Source organism: Ammospiza caudacuta, chromosome 2, assembly GCF_027887145.1.
Source record: "Ammospiza caudacuta isolate bAmmCau1 chromosome 2, bAmmCau1.pri, whole genome shotgun sequence".
In the NCBI taxonomy this organism is placed as follows: domain Eukaryota; kingdom Metazoa; phylum Chordata; class Aves; order Passeriformes; family Passerellidae; genus Ammospiza; species Ammospiza caudacuta.
In genome coordinates this window covers 44,580,860-44,600,745 of record NC_080594.1, presented here as the reverse complement: position 1 = coordinate 44,600,745, position 19,886 = coordinate 44,580,860, and the positions used below count along the sequence as shown (strand labels likewise).

Genomic DNA, 19,886 nt, shown 5'->3' with positions numbered 1-19,886 from the left:
TACTATAGCAGATTAACAACATGAATAAGATCACCTATTTTTGATGTACAGAAGGATACTTCTGCATGTTCTCTAGTTTAATTCTGGCATTAAAATTAATAAATGCAGGGAAAGTGGGAAAGCATAATGTTGTCTTCCCTTGACAACAAACCATAAACCAGCAAACACATCATAAAAGAAATTTAGTACTTTTAACAGCAAAAAAGCAAAAAGTCAGTGCTTTCCTTCAGGCAGGATTTGGCCATCAATAGCACCATATATAATTAAGATTGCTTCTCTACTCAAGGACAAGCTACCATTGTGATTTGGCTGCACAGGCTTTTAACAATATTGATTCACCTTCCTAGCCCAGTGTTCTAACTCTACTTCAACACATAGGCCTCAAGGATATGTTTCAAATCATTCAGTACCAGCATCTCCTTCCTATGTCTATTAAAAAAAAAACAGTAAACTAATAATATGAAGCTGAAATCAAGCACTCAAAATTCCAATAATGAACTGCTCTACCTTAAAATTAACTCTGACATTTGCCATTCATATAGTGTGTTTGGCTAGTGTTTTCCCTGGTAGTATGTAAATAGCTTTATTTCACAATAATTATCATAAAGACAGTGCTACATAACTGAACAGAAGCAGTTGCCATCACTTTGGGATGCGATCCAGCAACGCCTTGCTCACACAAATGCCATCAATAAGCACTTGAAACAGATCTCAGCTCTCTCATTTAATTGTACATAAATAATGAAACATAGTTTTAGAAATTGTTTCTTTTAGGCTTTGCCTCAGAAAAAGTATTTAAACACCCAATTAAATCCATCCCTATTCTGAACAGCATTTAAGCAGGTTGCAGCTGTAATGATACAACCAAGTGCCATCTCAAATATGGTTTAGGGCCATAATCACCACCAGGGAAAGGGATTAAATCAGATTTCCCCAAACATATATTCTGTAGAAGCTTATGAATTTGTGTTAACACCAAAGGATTCAGATTTGTAAGAATTGCTTTGAAAGTGATCTTAAAGTTTCAAAAGCTGAAAGTTTAATGTATTTCTGTGAGTTCAAACTGCATGTAAAAAATAAGGAGAACTGATGGATATGATTTTGAGTCTCTACCTGTATGATGTATAGTTACAGTGAGTAATATTTTCATTGATGTAGGCTATCACCTCAATATATATACCAGAACTTCACATAAGCTTGGAGACTGATTCTGGAACAGATTTCAGAGAAATAAAATCAGAAGTTCATTAGATTTCTCACATCACTCAATTCTGCCCATTTTCTCCTCCACTGTAGGCTTCTGTAGGCAGTGAAAAGATGCTACTGTGAAGTTGCTTTTTGATGCTAAAGGAAAAAAGCCAGTCACCTGTGTAAACTGCATCAGCAGTCTTGCAGGCTTTTAAAATATCCAACATATTTCAGGTAGGTGAATATATGCAAACTACTCTCTACAGAATATGTTTCAACCATCAAACTTTAGGTACCTAATTAAGTGATCTCAATTTGACTCAAGTGAGATATGTAGAAGAACCCAACAGAGTACAAGACCTTTGCTCACCCCAGTACTCTTTAACCCACATGATGTGATGAGGTATCAAGAAACCTCATCAATTCAAGGAAACAGTACTTTTCCCACGTAGCGGTCAAAAAATGGTATTTCCACCTCCCCGAATACACAATGTTGGCTTGAGGCATGGACTGACTTCCCATCTCCTGCCCAGGGCACCAAAGCCCCAGCTGCCAGCACTGCTTGGTTCTTTGCTTGTGCCCTGCTCTGCTGTGGACTGCTCCAACAAACTCCATCCTGGACATCCGGGCTATAAATGGGGCTCACCCAAACCACTTGGGATGCAAATCAACAGCTGTCTTCAATTTCAGGTCAGGAATGGGGCTTGGCCTCCTTTTACTTCCAGAGGCCAAAAGCCCCCCAGGCTGACAATTTTGGTACTGATTTGCTATTGTACCTTCTCTTATGGAGGGTCTATGCTGCTGAATCAGCACATCCACAGCGGTAGAAAACGGCTAAAGACAGAAATGCCAAGTTATGCTCTTTATTCTTTACAAGGGAGGCATCTAGAAATCACAAACCTCAGCCTCAGCTACAAGATTTTAAATCCAGATATGCCACTTAAGGACACACTGGAAAAAATTATTCTGGTTTTCCATTAGTTTATACTTGTGAGCCAAATCCACTGTTATTGTACCATAGTTTACTAGATTCACAGTTGTTACTTCGCACTTCAGTTGCTGCTTTTAGACTGTAATTATTCTCATGTCTCAAGAGTAAAGTATTTTATTTATTTTATTTAGCTTCTACTCTAGAACAAATTAGTGTTTAAGCTCACTTTTCCCCAATTTGGTAAGAATTTCTCTTTTTTTAAGCTAGGGCTTAGCCTCTAAGAGAACTGCTTCTTCATCAACACATAAAATATTTGGGAATTTGACATACAAGTGGAACAATAAACCAGTCCTACATAACTATCTCCTTATATAGACTGGTTATTATACAGACAGCAACAGAAATTCAGTCATATAGACTGAATTATTAGAAATTTTTAATTTCTAAGCCTTATTTTATTTGAAATATAATATTATTGGTAAACATGAAAAAAAATTCTACAACATATGATTGAGTAATGGTCACACCTTTGGTGAAAATTCCATCTGCAAACTAACCCCCATGATTTAAGATTCACCATGACAACAGTAATCTCATCAAAGTGATTTTTAACTACTTTTGGCACAATTCCCAAAGTGTCATTGATATAATATTGCTGGGTTTATTGTAACTTGCTTCAGAGAAAAGTTATATTAATTTGTATCAGCATACTAAAAAGCCCTGGAATCTTTCTGTTAAACCAGAAGTCTTCATGGTTTTGGTTTTTTTTTTTTTTTTTTTTTTTTTTTTTAAACAGAAAAGAATCAGCCATACAGACTCTTCAAAGCTGAAGTTATAGATACAATTTCAGGGAAATTTAAGGAGCCTCAATTTCAGAATAAGATGAAAAGTAAGAAAAAAAGAAGCAGAAAAAGAGCATTATTAAACTGATCTCAGTTCAGTCTTCTGGATTAGAATTTATGTGAAATAGAAGTGCAGTTTCATCAGTTAATAGATTAACTAGCAAACCGACAAGAAATTAATTAATTGGCTTTCCAGTATTCCACATATAGCTTATAAAACTCACACTTTTATTGTACTAATATAATTCCATTGTTGCAACCAATAAACATTAGCTGTACTTGAAATACATGAAGTGGCAAACATAGAATATTGTCTTGTTCAAATATTTAACTCCTATTTGGGTCGTTTTCATCCCAGTCAAGAATTTATAGTCACAAAAAGCGTGACCAGAAACCATCACAATTTCACATTAAATAAAGTACAGCATGTCTTGAAGAGAACCAATTTGTTATCATGATTTCTACGCAAATGTGAAATTAGGTAAGAGTGCATTCAGTTCTTACATCTTGCAAATGAGATTCTTTCTTCTTGGCTGACAAATTTAAGTGCTTCTCTAAGATGGAATAATATTTCTCACTTTCCTTGTCAAACTTCTTCTTCCCATCCTGAAAAACAAAGCATTCCCAAGTGAAATATTTGACTAAATATCACAGCTAACTTAAATTAAAAGATATAACAGGTGCCAAGATATGCCAAACTATTAAACCACTTTTGTTGGGTCCAGTATTTTTAGGGTTGAATTCTTAAGTGGAACTAAAGATAGTAGGAGAACTGCTTCAATTATTAAAAGCAATAGTAAGCAGGATTTTTCCCATAAATAACAAATCCATTCAACAGACTTGCATGGTTTCCCATAGTAGAGGTACATGAGATTTTATGTCAGTGGTATATTTTTAAGCAGACACTTATTACAAAATAATCTTCCCCAAGTTTTTTAAGTCTACCTAACTGCCACACTATTTTAAAAAACAAGCAAACAAACAAAAACCCCCAAACAAACAAACAAAAAACTCCAAACGCCTCACCCACAACCAACAAGCAAAAAACCCTAAAAAAAACCCTTACTGTGGAGGACACAGATGAGTATAAAATATGTGATGAAGACATAGTCCTATTCTTTGCATTTAAGACTAATACGCCTATTTTCCACCCACTCTCCTAAAATACGAGGATGATGGAAAAGCATATGTGTGGTTGCAAAATGAAATTGGTCCAAAAGTCTGTTTCCAATAATATTTTGATGTGTCTGAATGTTTAAGCTTGTCTCATTTAAAAGTTATCCTGCCTTATTCTTTTCCCACTCCTCTTTGTTTTTCCCATCATGTGCAGTCAATCCTCACATTTCTACCTTAAAACTATTTTGATACATAATACAAAACAGCTACTACTTGTAGTAAATTAAGAAACATCTTACTTTCTGCAAACAAATTCAGAATTCATACTTCAAATCTTTTAAAACCTGCTGTTCTGAAATTTAAATCTGAAATTTAAGAAAAAGATAGGTCTCTCAAAAGCTTTTCCATTCTTCAAGGAGTGTCAAATTTCAAGAAATACGAGAACTGATTGAAGTTGATATCCCATCAGTGTATTATCAATGATAAATCTATAACTTTTTATTACAAAATTATTTATTCCCTAAAAAAAGCAACTTCCTGCCAGTGTTTTTTATAATCTTAGTTAAGTCCTAATGATTAATAATTTGAATATTTTGAGAAAAGAAAAAAAGCTTCAAGACCAGCAGTTCTACTTGCCCATGTGCAAAAGCTATTAATGATAGAAAAACTAATTACTGGACATCATGCAGTAACATCAGGTCATTTTAAGAACCATAGTGGTTCTCTCCCTGACCTCTTTCTCTCTAGAAATTTTTTTATACAAAAACTAATAACTGGCTCGCATTGAAGCACCACCCTGTTTTCCTTAGTCATATTATGGGAAAGTCAGGTCGGTCAGAGAAATAAGAAATAGGAGGAAGATTTTAGCAACATGAATTAAAGCTTATCAACCAGTTGCAACAACAAACCACTTAATGATTGGCTCCAGTGACTAAAGTTTACAACAGTAATTACAGTAGACTGCTAAGCACATATACTTTCTATCCTGCAAAAAGTTCAAATATAGTTAGTATGAAAAATACGCACAATTTAATATTCACACTTCTTCACAACACAGATATCTTTAAAAGACACCAGAAGGAAAAGAAGGGACTTGACCCAACAAAAGATTAAATAACAATACAGAATAACTACTAATGCCTTTTATATTTAATTACAGATAAGCAGATACCAGGACAAAAAGGCAAAACAGGAAAAAATAAAAGTTTGTATTTTGTTTAGCAAGTGAAAAAAACCTATAAGAATTATCTTCCAGAATCTTTCCCAAGAACATTCTAAAAAGATAGAAGGAAGAAGGCCAGAGTTGTGGCAAATAACTTGTAACTAAAGAAATCAACTTCTGTGGGGCTGAAATCATAGGTCAGTTCCACAGCCACAGTTTTAGTGTGGAATGCTCAAGTGCCAGGTCTTCATGATGAAGCAAGAGCAACTTGTGTATGTCAACAGCATGATGAAAGGTGCTGTGTATCTCAACAGCATCTTTGGTCACAAACAGAAATTCAGTTCAGTTGATCACTGAATGAAAGGGGCAGTTAGTTACATACTGTCTTATCTTCTGAGATAATGATATGTGCTGGACTAGAAATATGAATCAGATTATTTTAAAATCCAAGTGACAAAGCTGTCAAAGTCATCAACTTCAGGAAATACTCAAGTTAAAGGCAAGCTTGATGCAATGAAAAATGTCAAGAGAATTACTTTTTAGGTGTTTTTTTCCCCATGTAATTGTAAGGTGGGAAAGGAGTCTGCCTGATTGCAGTATTCAAGCCTTTGGTCATAAGCTACTGGAGTTCAGTGGTGGATAGCCTCTCCACTAGACCACCTACCTCAGAAGGTAACTTGACACAGCCTTTGACAATGAGGTCTGGGTGCTGAGAGTGTACATTTGGACTTGATATTGTGTTTGCTGTCTCAGATGTCAGATCAAAGGAATGAGCCAAGCAGTCATGGGCAAAGCTCCTACAGGATTACTTATTTCAGACAGGGATCACCCAGCCCAGCCAGCTCTTCCACCCTTCCTTCCTCCCCTAACAGATTTATGGTATGAACCATAGGTATTCATCTTGCCTTGTGAACTATTTGTCTCAGAACCAAGGTGATCGATAAGTAATGAGTAACCCAACGTCTGGCCAGCCACTTAAGCTCATAGTGACACTAACATAACTTTTACTAACAGGAGCTGGAAAAGAGTGTGAAGCTGCCCAGTGAGAGTCAAAGCAAAAGGGGTGAGAACAGGACTTTGCCATCTGAAATACAGTGCATCATATACATGTCAATGCCTAGAGGGGACTATTGATACACCTAATGTGGCTCCCATTGCTTTTATTTTCTGCTATGATCTATACCAAAACCTGTGAATTATGCATCACATCCTCTCTTTATACGTATAAAAGGAAAACAGAAAATTAAACTATCACATATAAACAGATTAGTCCCCCCCTGCCTGCCAAGAACAAGAAAAAAACAAGTTCAAATAAACTAATTGTGATTTTAAGACATATTGTATCTCATGTGAAGCTTCATAAAGATATCCATGGCACCATCCATAAGGAAACAAGGAATTTGAAGGCTCTCATGGTCTTCTGCCAGCTCTCTCCCAGACTGCACCTCTACACTGCCACATATCTGCTCAGCCTCCACAGTTTTTTATACCAGTTATGTTGAAGAGAAAACTACAAATTGGAGCTTGTCTGTCACCAGGATAACTTCTGGCCCAAGTGCAGAGACAATACATCAGATCAACTTCTTCCTCCTTCTTCAGATTTTAACTTAAACAAGACCTTCTTCCTTCAAAGGTAGAAGTTGACAAAGTAAAAAGACTAACAGAAATAAAATGTGAGTAAAGATCTCTTGGCAATTTGGACTGCACTAGGGTCTTTACCTGGCGATACTCCTGGGAATAAGTTTGCAGCAGGATAGTGTTTCTGGCATTGCTGTGATTACTCAGACATGTTTCTGGGAAAAGTATAAAAAATACTGGCCTCAACAGGTGAGTGAGTTTCCTTTGCTTGGAAGGTCCTCCAACGTGCCAGTAAAACCCACATATTTGGATGTACTGAAGCCTCTGAAATCTGTTTACTTAATAAAAATTAGCAAAAAAAAGATACACCCAGAAGCAGGTGATTCATGTTCTGGATGAGAATAAACAGTTTATGCCAAAATAGCTCTTGTCTCACACACTCAGTCAGTGACTCACAGCACACAGGCTCATCCTAAGTGGAGTCACAGACTCAGCTTATTCCTGCTTTAGCCTGTTCTTTTGCAGCTCTCAAAACACTTTACACACAGCCCCTGCCCAAATAAACTATCTGAATTCTGGTCCCAGCAATCTGTGCGCATAAGACTGAGAAATCTACTTTTCCACATACTAGGAGGCTTTCAAAAAAAGTTTCCGCGCAAAAACATCTCCTCAAAGTTCAGGAGACGTGATTGCTTTTGCCTAGATTCCACACTGGATCAAACCCCAAGGAGAAGAAATGTGGTTGGATAAGAAAGCTTGTGCTGCACTGTTAGCAGAACAGACTGCACCAGCCATGACACAAAGCTTAAGGCATGTGGCCATAAGGAAGATGCTAATTCCTGATCTCTGTACTGTCTCTTATTCCCCTCAGACTCCAGCTTTCTTTCATCCTTGCACATCTTTCCTGCAGTAAACTTCATCCTTTCTCTTTGCCCTGGAAAAGTATCAACCTTTTCTTTCAAAATATCAGAACATATGATAAAAAATCCCAAATCCATGTGAGATAACTGTGAGGGTGCAATAAAAAAACTAAGCACAGAAAAAGAGAAATTACATAATATTAATCCTTGGTGTGTTTTACACTGACATAAGTCAGTCATATAAGTCATCAACACCTTTTGTCTAGACTAAGTCCTGCAGATTCTAAACACCGTAAATGTCTCTGTATAGTTGTTTAACCATTCTCAGGTGTGTCAAGCCTTTTATGAGTTCAAAAATATTTACAGTTTGGTTCAAATTTCTAGGAAGCCCATTAGGCAAGCCCTTAACCACACACTCGCCTTACAGCATTTAATGGAGCCTTACTAACTGCCAGTACCCTCTTGAGAGACTTAAGTCATGTAATACTGCATCCAGGTTTAATTCCCGGTTTTATTCTCTCTGCTCAGATTTCCTGCATAGTTTTATTTCAAAACTGATTAGAAAACCTCCAAAAAATTATCTTTTCAGAAATAAATTTTGCTTGAGATACTTCTAATTATAGGCATGCCAGTTAGAAGTTCAAGTCAAAAGGTGTTCTTGTATTCCTCTTGTTTTACAAATATTTATGGCTGTGAGAAGTCCGGAGATCAATTGCTGAGAAGTTTATTAAAAAGTTGACTCAAGTGAGTCAGATAGTTTTTCCCCTGCTCAGAAAGGTTTTGACTGCATGCCATAACTAACCATATACATGCTACAAATCATTGGCATGATTCCTACAAATTTTACCCACTAGCTGTATTTTTAGATATAAAGCATAAATAGTTGTTATATTTTAAAGTTGACTTTCCTTTTCCACAGGAAATATCAAGAAATCTAGTATTTTTATAATGGTCTACCACTACTTCATGGGCAGTATTTAATGTCAAAACTGTTATATGTATCTTCAGAATAATTACATAAATTATTCCTCTTTATTTTTCCAGAAAAGAGCCTCTGCTGTCCTTCTCATTCTCTTTCCTCTTTTTAGTCCCGTATCTACCAATATAACATTTTGGTGTTATATCTATCTATTAACTATATCTTGTATCTGTCCATAAAGAAATTTTTTAACTCTTTGTTTGCTGCAAAATTAATATCTAACGCTTTAAGAAGCTAATTCGTAAAAAATCCCACAAAAACATTATCCTTGTTGAAACCATAAAATAAACATGTTTTGCAAGAAATTATTTTAAAAGGATCATGAAAGGAAATTAAACCAGAAATCATTGCAAAGAAACTACTTGGGAAAAAGAAGTCAATATCTTGAAAAGAAGAGAATACCTTAATTAGAAAGCAAATAAACATTGTGAAACATGGCCATGATGATTTCTTTCTTCCCCTCACCCAGAATTAGTACATATTTTTTCACCAACTCAAACTGAGGTTTAGAAACTGTAGAAACTGGCACATAAATACAACAGTACGACTTGAATATAGATCAAGTCAGACACATTTGACAGTTGAAGAACTGGAAGGTAACATTGAAGTCTATGGAGATCAATAAAGCCACATCCCTTTTCTTTCTCTTTGACAACAACCGCAAAAATGTTGATTTTTGCAACAACAAACTGGAGAGGTTCATTGCTAGAATGTTAGACCTCAAATATATTTTCTCAAAGCTATCTTTTTCATTACCTCCCAAACAAAAAAATTAAATTTTATTTTTATGAAGTTAGTGGGATTTTGTTTGGAGATGTAAGTTTGGGGACCATGTCTTACTAAGTAGCAGGACAAACAAAAATAGAACAGTAGTCTAGAAAATAAACTAAACTTAGTTTTGGAAAGATTGATTTGAGCTAAGATCCTATGGACTTCTTGGAAAATTTAAAATCTCAGAGTCTCACAACTGCTCCTTTGAGGAGAAAATAGTGAATTCACCTTCCATTTTATGTTGCCTAAGGTTTTGTTGAGCGTTCTCATGGAAGTAGTTGGTGAATTGCTGGGTTTTGGTTGCTTTGATAGTATTGAAAAGAACTTCTGTTTGGTAGAAATTTTCATTTGCTATGTGAATGCAAAGGGTTCAAGAACAGGTTGAAAGATGTGAGAAGCTTTTTTTCCCAGAAGAAAAAGTGAAGAGGTGATATAAAAGTCCCTCGCTCCTCTTACTCCTCCAAAACAGAATTTAATGCACTGTTAGGCTATAGGGTTTCCCCAAATCCAGAAGAAAGTCAGAAAAGTTAAAGGACATGGTTTATGTATCATTAGCAAGTAATATGAAGTGAAGCAAATTTGTAACATAGTTCATAAAGAAATCCTTGTTGATTGACATAAAATAGGGTTAATATATTCATAAATTATGTCTTATGTTCCTCATAATTGCTAGTGAAAACACTTCCAAATTGAAGCAGAATGCATCATGTAGAAAATTAAATGTCCAAATGACTATAAATCTTAAAACCATTTCTTTACTAAAAAAGAACAACCATATGCAAACCATGATGATCCAGAAAACAATATAGTATAAGACACAAATAATTATAATAAAAAGAACATATTGCAACTATGGAGTATAACAAGGCAATAAACTGGGAATACAAGACTGTTCAGCAGCATTAAAGCTATGAAGACAGATATTAGAAACTGGCAGTTAAAAAAATAACCTCAATTAAAATCAGGTAAGGAATACATAAAACTGAAATATACTTGAAACAAGCCAAAACTAATTTAAGTTTAACTGGAGTTCACATCTGTGTAAAATACTGAATAACCTTGCAAGAGATAATTTACTTTCAGGCTCATAAACTTCTGAAAAAAATCTTCTTTTCCCTCTGTAATGCCTTTAGAGATCCAAGTATCAGGTACTTTCAAAAGTGTATCCTGGAAGAGGAGAATCAATTTCCTAATAATTCTCTATGTAATTCAATCAGATGTTTTCAAATTAAAAAGCAGATACTATTAGGTGAGAAAATGTGTTTGTAGGATGTCACTTGTTTTTCTCCAAAAAATTCTCTCGAGATGGAAACAAAAATATTAGAAGTTCCCAGCATTGCTGTGAAAATGCATGCAAACATGAAAGTACTGTCAGGTCACAAAGCAGGACATATTAGACTCCCTGTTATTCAACTGCAAAGCTGTCTTGAGTTTATTTGACATTTGCTGATTCCAAGAGTAGCTGCTCTGTGTCTGGGAATCTCCTAAATCCCTGCCCAAGAAGCAGGACTGGTAAGTCTACACACGTAATCTCATTTTATTGCTTTACTGTCTACTAAATATGAAGTATTTGTCTGGAATAGCTTACTTTGGATATTATCAAGTTACTGCTTAAATAATATGGAGAAGCACCCTAGAACTTCAGAAACTGACTTTCTTTTCTCTGCATCAGGTTTAGGATAGCTTTCTGAAGTTTAAAATATTTTATCATAACAGGAAGAGGTTTGTTCCTGTACAAAAGCTTGTGACTTAAAATGATTTCAAAAACAAAGTCAGCCATGCTCTTTAGGAGCTCTGGAAGAGGTCACTTCATCTGCATAGTTAGCAACATCTTTGCTTTGTTGCAAAGATAAAAAAAAAAGTTACATCTTGTTACATCTTTGCACTGAGCGCAAAGATAAAGAAAAAAGCTGCAAAGAACATAATGTCATTCAAATAAAGCAATTCCAACAGAACAGCTTAGAACTTCACATACTCACTACTTTATTTCAAAAGCTGCAGATAAAAATATCTCTTTCTTAACTAGTAATTTCTTTTTTTAAACCCTCTTTGGGAATCTCCCATGTATGCCAGCCAATCAGCCAACATCACTGATCCCAGAGTGCCAGCAGCACATTCAGCATCGCTCACGTCCCAGGGCAGCTCCGACGTCATCGCGACAGGACTGCAGCGCTGACCTGAGGAAGAACTTGAGGCGTGCTTTGAGAAATATTTTAGATTAATACACGCATCTGGAAACGGCTGTTTACAGATATTTTGGGGGGAAAAAAAAAGGAAACAGTCTGAGGTCAATGTCAGAATTGATTTTGTTTTGTTTTGTTTTGAAAGCATCTATTTTCAGAGTCCCTTTTACAACACTGATAAAAGAACACAAACTATCACTTTGGGGTGAAAAGTTAAGCCTCCCCAGTGGCGTTGTTAAGATCACCGAGTGCTCTCAGATTACTTCTTGGGGGTGGGTGTTTAATCTTCTCATCAAGACAAGGATCTGAGACCACCCCTTCTTGGCAAACTCCACAGGAACAAACAGTTCTGTGGTAGCTACTATAACCTGACAGGTCCTGAAATAACAAAACTGCTTTATTTGGTGGAGAGATGGATCTCTTGATGCTCCCATATCTACCAAGACACAATAAAGTTTAAAGTAATGACGTCCATTTTTGTTTCAGCACAGAAAGGATAGTTCCCAGATACAATCATCCACTTCACTTTGGAACAGAGTTATTTCTGAGTTTGCTTTACCAAAAGCAAAGTTGCCATATTAGTAGGAGATTCAAATTTGTATATTCCCAGGCCCCTGCAGAATCTGCTGCATAGACAGAACAAGATACTGGATGAAGGGAATTCTGTGGCAATACAGCTGATCAAATGATTTTCTATTTAGAATAGAAAAAGGCAACTCCACCATTCATATGGAATAAAGACCCACAGACTCCACATCATCTGAGAAATGTCCAAAGAATGCCCAAATTTTAACTCTAACTGTATCTATTTTTATGCTGTTAACTTAATGACACCACAAAACAAAGGAAAGCAATGCAGAAAGAGACCTTAATTTTCCCCCAAACTGCTAAAGAAAAACCCCAACATGTAACAGAGTAAGATTAACAGATGAATTCATATTCATGTATAAGACCTCACAACTTAAGCATTTCAGTACAGCTGTGGCACTATACAACACCCGCAAGCACAATTCTGAAGTAATCCCTGTAGGCTAAGAGAAGGCAGCTGCCTTTTTCAAAACATAATGAATTTGGTTTGATAAAGGATGCTAAAACTCAGGATGGAGTCTAATTTTGAACAAGGGGAGGAAGAGCAGGGGACTAGGTGCCTTTGAGCTGCTCCTTGTGCAGGGAGCAGAATACCAAACTCTGCTTTTTTAAGTCCTGTCCTGCTCTGTGCCTGGGCAATTGGCCACTTCCTTTATTTCTCATAATCCTTCTTGAGACTTTTAAAGTCTCATCAACAACCTTGAGACCTGCTTTTCAGGTGTGGGAACATGATCCTGTCCACGCTGTGGCCAAGAGCAAGACTAAAAAGAACTTAACAGGTGAGTAGAGCTACTGCACTCTGTTTGCCAAATCCTCCATGCCCTCAAACACCCACTAAGAAGTTTAGTTCTCCTGTGAGCTGGAAATTAAGTTTGAAGGTCAATGTCTTTGTTCATACTTTTGATCACAGCTCAGGAGTCCAGCAGGATTCTAGCAGCTGTGCAGGGTCAGGATGCAACCTTCCTGAGTCCTTCCTGTGACACACACCACAGTAGGCTGCAGCAGATTAGCAAGAAAAAAAGCCTTTATTCAATTAGAAGATGTCAAAGTTTTCTGGCATTTTTATATTCTTTTGTCCTTTTTCAGTAAAAAGGCTAACACTACCTAAGTTTTTAATTTTTTTTGCTTTACTAGCTGTAGATTTTAAAAAATAAATGTTTCTTTTTGCTAAGAAAGGTACATTGCATGCTCACTTAAACAATTACACCAATTTACACATTTATTCTAAGCCTTAATTCTTAAATATTATGGCAGAATAGTAAATTATTTTCCAACTTACTACAGGGGACTAATTTATTTATCCTTAATTTATATCTGTTTTCTTTATGATGCAAATTAGAATCTTATTAAACTGCAGAAAAAACGAAGATTCAAAAACTGGTTTTAGTCAGTGAGCCAGTTAATCACACTCACTTATAACAGAGAGGCATTTAACAGAATTTATTAAAACTGATTATGCACATAACATTGACTGTTTTCCTCCCAAACACCTGTAGTTAACGCACTGAACTAACAGTTTTTAATCACTGTGTCCACAATCTTATGAGATTTGGGTTTTCACTCTCATCTTTTAAAAGAATACACTAAAATTGAAATAAGCTTTTAGGATTGTTGTCTTTCTTTTGTTTGTTTTTCTGTTAACTTCCTAAAAGCCTGTCAACTTTGAATGAAACAGTAATTGAATTGAAGCAAACTGAAGTGAGAAAATTTTGTTTCATTTGCATGAGCTGTCCCAAGAAGATCAGTCACTTCAAAAAGACTCTGGGTCAGCCAGTGTTGTCTTCCAGTTTAATAGTTTGGCTCTGCACAGAAGAAAGTAAGACTTGCTTAGATGAAATGTATGCACAGAGGGCTCCTCATCAATGTTTTTGAAACTTTCCAAATATTTCACATACACAAGTGTAGAAGAAGCAATGGCTAATCATACTGGCATTACAATTATTTTGTTTGTGGCAAAAATAGGTCTTTCACTGCTTGATATTTCCCTATGTTTATTTGAATAAATAAGGGAAAATACATTTGATCTATTTAAAAAATAATTTAATATACATTTTCATTAAATGCAAGTTCTGATTTCTCATTTCTTGCATTTGATAATGCTAGTTTAATTAAAATATCAGATTAGACAACATATATGGGATTATTTCTCAAATGAAAGTGTTCTAGGACCAAAATCTTGGAGTGAAATGTATTTACTAGTGCAATTCACAACTTTCACAGTCCAGAAACTTTAACAAAACTTGAGGATTTATGTAAGTAAACAAAAAGCTAGAGAAAATTTGTGCTTCTCTATCTATCAGAGATACATGCCTATTAACCTATAATACCTAAAGAGATTGCCATGAGTTATTCATCAGTACAGCAGATCTTATGGCATGAGCTGTCTCATGACCATTGAGTAGCCTCAGTTCTTCATGCTCAATTATTTATTCTTACAGTTTATACCAAATCCTCCAGCCCTCCTCCTCTATCTCAGCAACCTATGGCAATACCATCAGTTTTTTTTTTACCTGGTCATTACCAAAAATAAAACAACAGACTGATCTCAAATTGCCCCATGGGATCTTCTAACTGGTGACTTCTCTCTAACCACAGTCCCTCCCATAAACAAAACTCACTGCCCTTTTGCATTGAGCTAGTTCCTCTGACAGACTGGGTTTCTCATACTAAGCCCCATCTAAACTACATTACAATGACTCATGTAGAGTGTTATAAAAGACTGGCTGAAATAGAAATAGGTTTGATCCCCTGTATTTCCTTGACTACAGAATAAGTTATCAAGGAAGATATCAGGTAACTGGTACTAAGCCTTTTTGAGAAACTCTTGCATTTTAACTCAAAATATTTGGCCATCCATAATACCCCTTGCCTGTCCTCTCATTGCGGTTCCTTCTCCTGGTCCCCTCCCTCCATGGTTCAGACTGACATTAAAACACACCAAATCTAGTGGATGCAAATACTAAACTTTGAGTGACAGACACCACTTGTAATGAAACACCTCCTGCCATACCTACTACAGCAAGGTCACTCATTTTTCTCAGTTAAAGGACAACAAGTGCTATGATTTCATCGGATACCGAGGAAATTGATTCACCAAAATGGGCATCCTGGTATTTCTAACCATCTTAGATACTTATCTAAAATGCTGTTTTGACAGCTTTCTGACAACCTTAAAAAATGGGGGTTTTGTTTGTTTCACACTCTTCAATTTCTAGACAATCCAAATTAAACACAGAGAGAACGTGCTACCTCCTGCATGCCTACATGTGAAGATAGATGTGAGTAAAGATGTGTGAAAATTAATCCCAGCAGTGAATATGGATTTGTTTCCCAAGAAGAAAGGAATTCACTGCTTTGAATAAATGAATGAAATTAAATAATGATAAAAACTAATCCTCCTGGCCAAAACAAATTATTTTATGAAACAAACAGATGGAATTGTAAGGAGGACACAAAACTCTCCTTTTAAGTCTTAAAACCAAAATTGCTTCTGTTGTCTTTGATCTGATTTAAGTTGTATTAAAGGTCAATGAACATTGGAACAAATATTGCCAAATACTGTACTCAATGGATAAAAAGAATCAGGAAGGTTTGGCTTTATTGTCCATAACACATCACACAATGAGCTCACCAGAATTACCAGCTGGGGCCTCGCAAACCACATTGACCAAATAAGGCAAAAGGCTTCGTGCCTGGAATCCTTTCCCAGTTACCTCACCCGGCTTCTGCTCGCCTTGCTACAATAATTGGAGAGGTCATTTTCTTAAACTCAGATGGAGTAAATCAACAGGCTGTCCAATGCAAAGCTGGGTTTGTGTAGTCTCTGGAGAGAACTCAGCTTTATTTAAACTGAGTGTGTACAGAAAAGGAATAACTGAAATATGCGCAATAAAAACAGAAGAGCAAGTAGTATAAATCAAGAAGAGCAAGTGATGTAGATTTGTATATTGCTGGTTAGATTACAAACACTAATGTTTTATGGGGAATGTTTCTCAAATTTGTTGGGTACCTTTAGGTTTTTGAAGTGCATGTGAAGAAGTGGTCTTTAATGTTATTCTTGTGTTATTCCAAAAACACTTGAACTTTGCACTCTTGGGTTTATATGGTCCTTGTATTTAAAATATAGTTTTGTAATGTCAACAGGATATATTTTATCTTCCATATTATTTTTGATTTCTGAGACCATATTTTTGTCTAAACTCATTATAGTTTTGAAGAAAAAATTAAATATTCTCATTCTCTATATTAAAAACATTTATAGAATATTCATCATGGTAGCAAAAAATCTTTTAAACTTAATTATTACATAAATAAGTTTACAAGATTTTATTTTTAAAATAAATTTTTTAATGTTTAAAAATTTTATTTTTAAAATAAAATGGTGATTCTCATAATTTATAACATTTTCCCCTGTTTTCCCTTGGGAGGGTGGGGTTTAGTTGTATTTATCTGCAACTGAATTTTATCTGGTGTTTCATTAGAAAAAATGAAAAAAAGCCCGGAAATCACCTTTAAGTGCTCTCTCACATAATCTTTACCCCCAGGAAAATCTGACAGTAGTACCTAATATAATTTCCTGTTTTGTATGTTGGTAACACAACTATCTAATAATATTTTTCTTCCACAAAATTTGGAAACACAGCTTAATAGGGTACTAAAATGTAAAAAGTCCCATTAGAAGACAGAGTCCAACACCCAACAGCTGCCTGGATCTCTAGTTACTGCTAACATTGCCAATATTAAAGGCATAACATTGCCAATACTAAAGGCATACCAATCTTGTGCTTCTATACCCAATCCCTTTAAATGTTTGTCCATAAGACATTATGATGCAAATTAATTGTGAAGTGACAGCTCTAGAAATGTGACATTACTATCAGCTATCCTGTGGAGTTCACACCATCCACAGAATCACAAAATCACAGAATATGCTAAGTTGGAAGGGACCCAAAAGGATCATCAAGTCCAGCTCCTGGCTCTGCTCAAGACCGTCCCGAAGAGTCACACCATGTGCCCGAGAGCACTGTCCAAACACTTCTTGATCTTAGATAGGCTGGTGCTGTGACCTCTTCCCTGGGGAGCCTGTTCCAGTGCCCAACCACCCTCTAGTGAAACCTTTTATAAATAGTCAGTCTAAACCTTCCCTGATTCAGCTTAAAACCATTCCCTCAGGTCCTGTCACTGGTCACTACAGAGAAGAGATCAGTGCTTGTCCCTCTGCTTCCCCTAATGAGGACGTTGCAGACTGCAATGAAGTTTTCCCTGTTTCCTCTTCTCCAGGATGAACAGAGCAAGCAATCTCAGTGTCTCCTTGTATGGCTTCCTTTCCAGACCCTTCACCACATTCATAGCCCCTCTTCGGAGATTCTCTAATAGCTTCCTGTCTTATGTTGTGGCACCCAAAACTGTACTCAGAACTGGAGGTGAGGCTGCCCCAGAGCAGAGCAGAGCAGAGCAGGACAATCCCCTCCCTTGCCCAGCTGGCCGTGCTGTGCCTGATGCCCCCAGGACAGGGTTGGCCCTCCTGGCTGCCAGGGCACTGCTGGCTCATGTTCAACTTGCCACAGACCAGGATCCCCAGGTCCCTCTCTGAAACACTGCTCTGCATCTCATTCCTCAGTCTGTCTGTATATGCAGGATTGAACCATACCAGGTGCAGAATCCACCACTTTTTCCTGTTGAATTTCATCTGGTTGGTGAGGGCAGCACAGTCCTCTAATCTGTCAAGGTCCCTCTGCAGGGTCCCCTAACTTTGAGGGAGTCAACAGCTGCTCCCAGTTTTGCTTCATCTGCAAACTTGCCTAGTATCCCTTCCAGTCCTGTATCCAAGTCATTTATGAAGATGTTGAAGAGCACAGGGCAGAGGATGGAACCCTGTGGAACCGTACTAGTGACAGGTCACTGGTCTGATGCCACCCCACTCATTAAAACCTTTTGTGCCTGACCCGTGAGACAATTCTCACCCACAGCATGATGTGTTTATTCAGCTGAATGCTGGACATTTTGTCCAGAAGGATCCTGTGACAGCATGGAAAGATTACATCAGCTGACTTCCCTTGATCAGCTAGGTAGGTTAGCTTGTCATGAAAGGAAATCGGATTTGACAAGCAGGAGTTTCCCCTCATGAAGCCATGCTGGCTGTCACCAGTGACTGCACTGTCTTTCAGGTGTTTTTCAATACCTCCCAGAATAATCTTCTCCATAACTGTACCAGGCACTGAAGTCAGACTAACAGGCCTGTGTTTTCTAGGGTCCTCCTTCTTGCACTTTTTGACAACTGGGACAGCTTTCTCCAGCTTCTAGCCAGCTGGGACATCTCCAGTTTCTCTTCAGAGGGCAACATGTACACAGGAATGTTTTGGGTAGGAGAGGGATGACAGAAAAACAGAAGCAAGTTTGGATTTGATACAAATACCGTTCTACACACTGTTTTAGACTAACACTACAGGAAAAAAACACCAGCTCACACCTGCTGTGGACCTGGTAAGGTCCATTCAACTGATGTGTCTAGAAAACACCACAAGTAAAAAGTGACATTGTCAGTGTTCTGTAAAACTTGCTCCCAAAATCCAAACAAGAAAATATCTGTATCTTCTGTTTGACTATCAGCACAGATCATCCCAGAGGAGTTCAAAGAGCCAAGTATCTGTGCCAACCTTCCTTAATTGTAGATAAATAACCAGCAAGCTCAACTCATTCTATATTTATAAGAGCTCATAAATGCTCAAGGGCTGATCCCAGCGAACAGAAGTAGGGTAAACAATCTGACCATGTTTTCCACTTTACCAATAATGGGTTTCACAAAGCCCAAATTTCTACTCTACTTCATATGGGTCTCATTATTCCTAGATCATATGCTGCTATTTTGTAATTACTAGAAAAACAATACTGAATGTAATTAAGCTCTGACTTGTTTGTGTTGATACCATTTAGTTAAAGGCTAACTGTAATTGCTTCCACTGATAAAAATCAACTCAAAGGCAAATGCATCACACTTGGTTATGACGGCTTTCTGAATCTCTCATTTCTGAATTTGGCAGTTGAACTCCGTGTGAAGGGCTAGAAAATATGTTTGTTTGACATTTTATAAAACAATGACCTGGGAGAGCTCTCTTTAGGGTATCCATGTGTCAAGCCAAGTATCCTGGACTCTCCAAAACACACAGCACTGCATAATAAAGTGCATTAGACACTGGAATAAGAGTTAGCTGAGCCAGGCTCCCTCCTGAACTCATTCTGTACAGTGTAGTATGACCACAGACAAGTCAAAACAACTCTAAGAGGAGTAGATGCTCATATTTTACATGGAAGAGATATGGAAAAGAAACCAACCATTGTGATATACCAAACAGAGAGGACTCAACCTGTCCTGTAGTGCCCTTCCTTAAATATTCTTGGTGATACAAAAAACAAAGGAGTAATTTTCAATTAGATCAATATGCATGTGTTGACATCTACTGAGTGATATATTTATTCAAAGGAAACCTGAGTGTCATAGAGAGTTCTGCAGAGAGTCCTGTGAACCACTTATGGATTGTCTCTGTCATGCAGCAAGACTGTCAGTAGAATGGTGGGTTAAGCTTTCAAATAGGGTGCTCTGAAGAATGATATCCCTTAAACTATGAGAATAGGAAATGAAACACTACTACAAGGAACTGGATGACGCTATTAAAACCTACTGAATACTA

General features: G+C 36.8%; 1 protein-coding gene across 2 annotated transcripts in view; it reads right to left on the bottom strand.

Annotated features, from left to right (window-relative positions):
* The window catches only part of ARHGAP42 (Rho GTPase activating protein 42), a 139,909-nt gene that overhangs the window by 41,661 nt on the left and 78,362 nt on the right, over positions 1-19,886 (bottom strand). For both annotated transcript variants that reach the window (XM_058824989.1, XM_058824990.1), the window contains exon 5: positions 3,466-3,567. In XM_058824989.1, the coding sequence (XP_058680972.1) occupies positions 3,466-3,567 (102 nt within the window). The remainder of the gene's footprint in view (positions 1-3,465; positions 3,568-19,886) is intronic.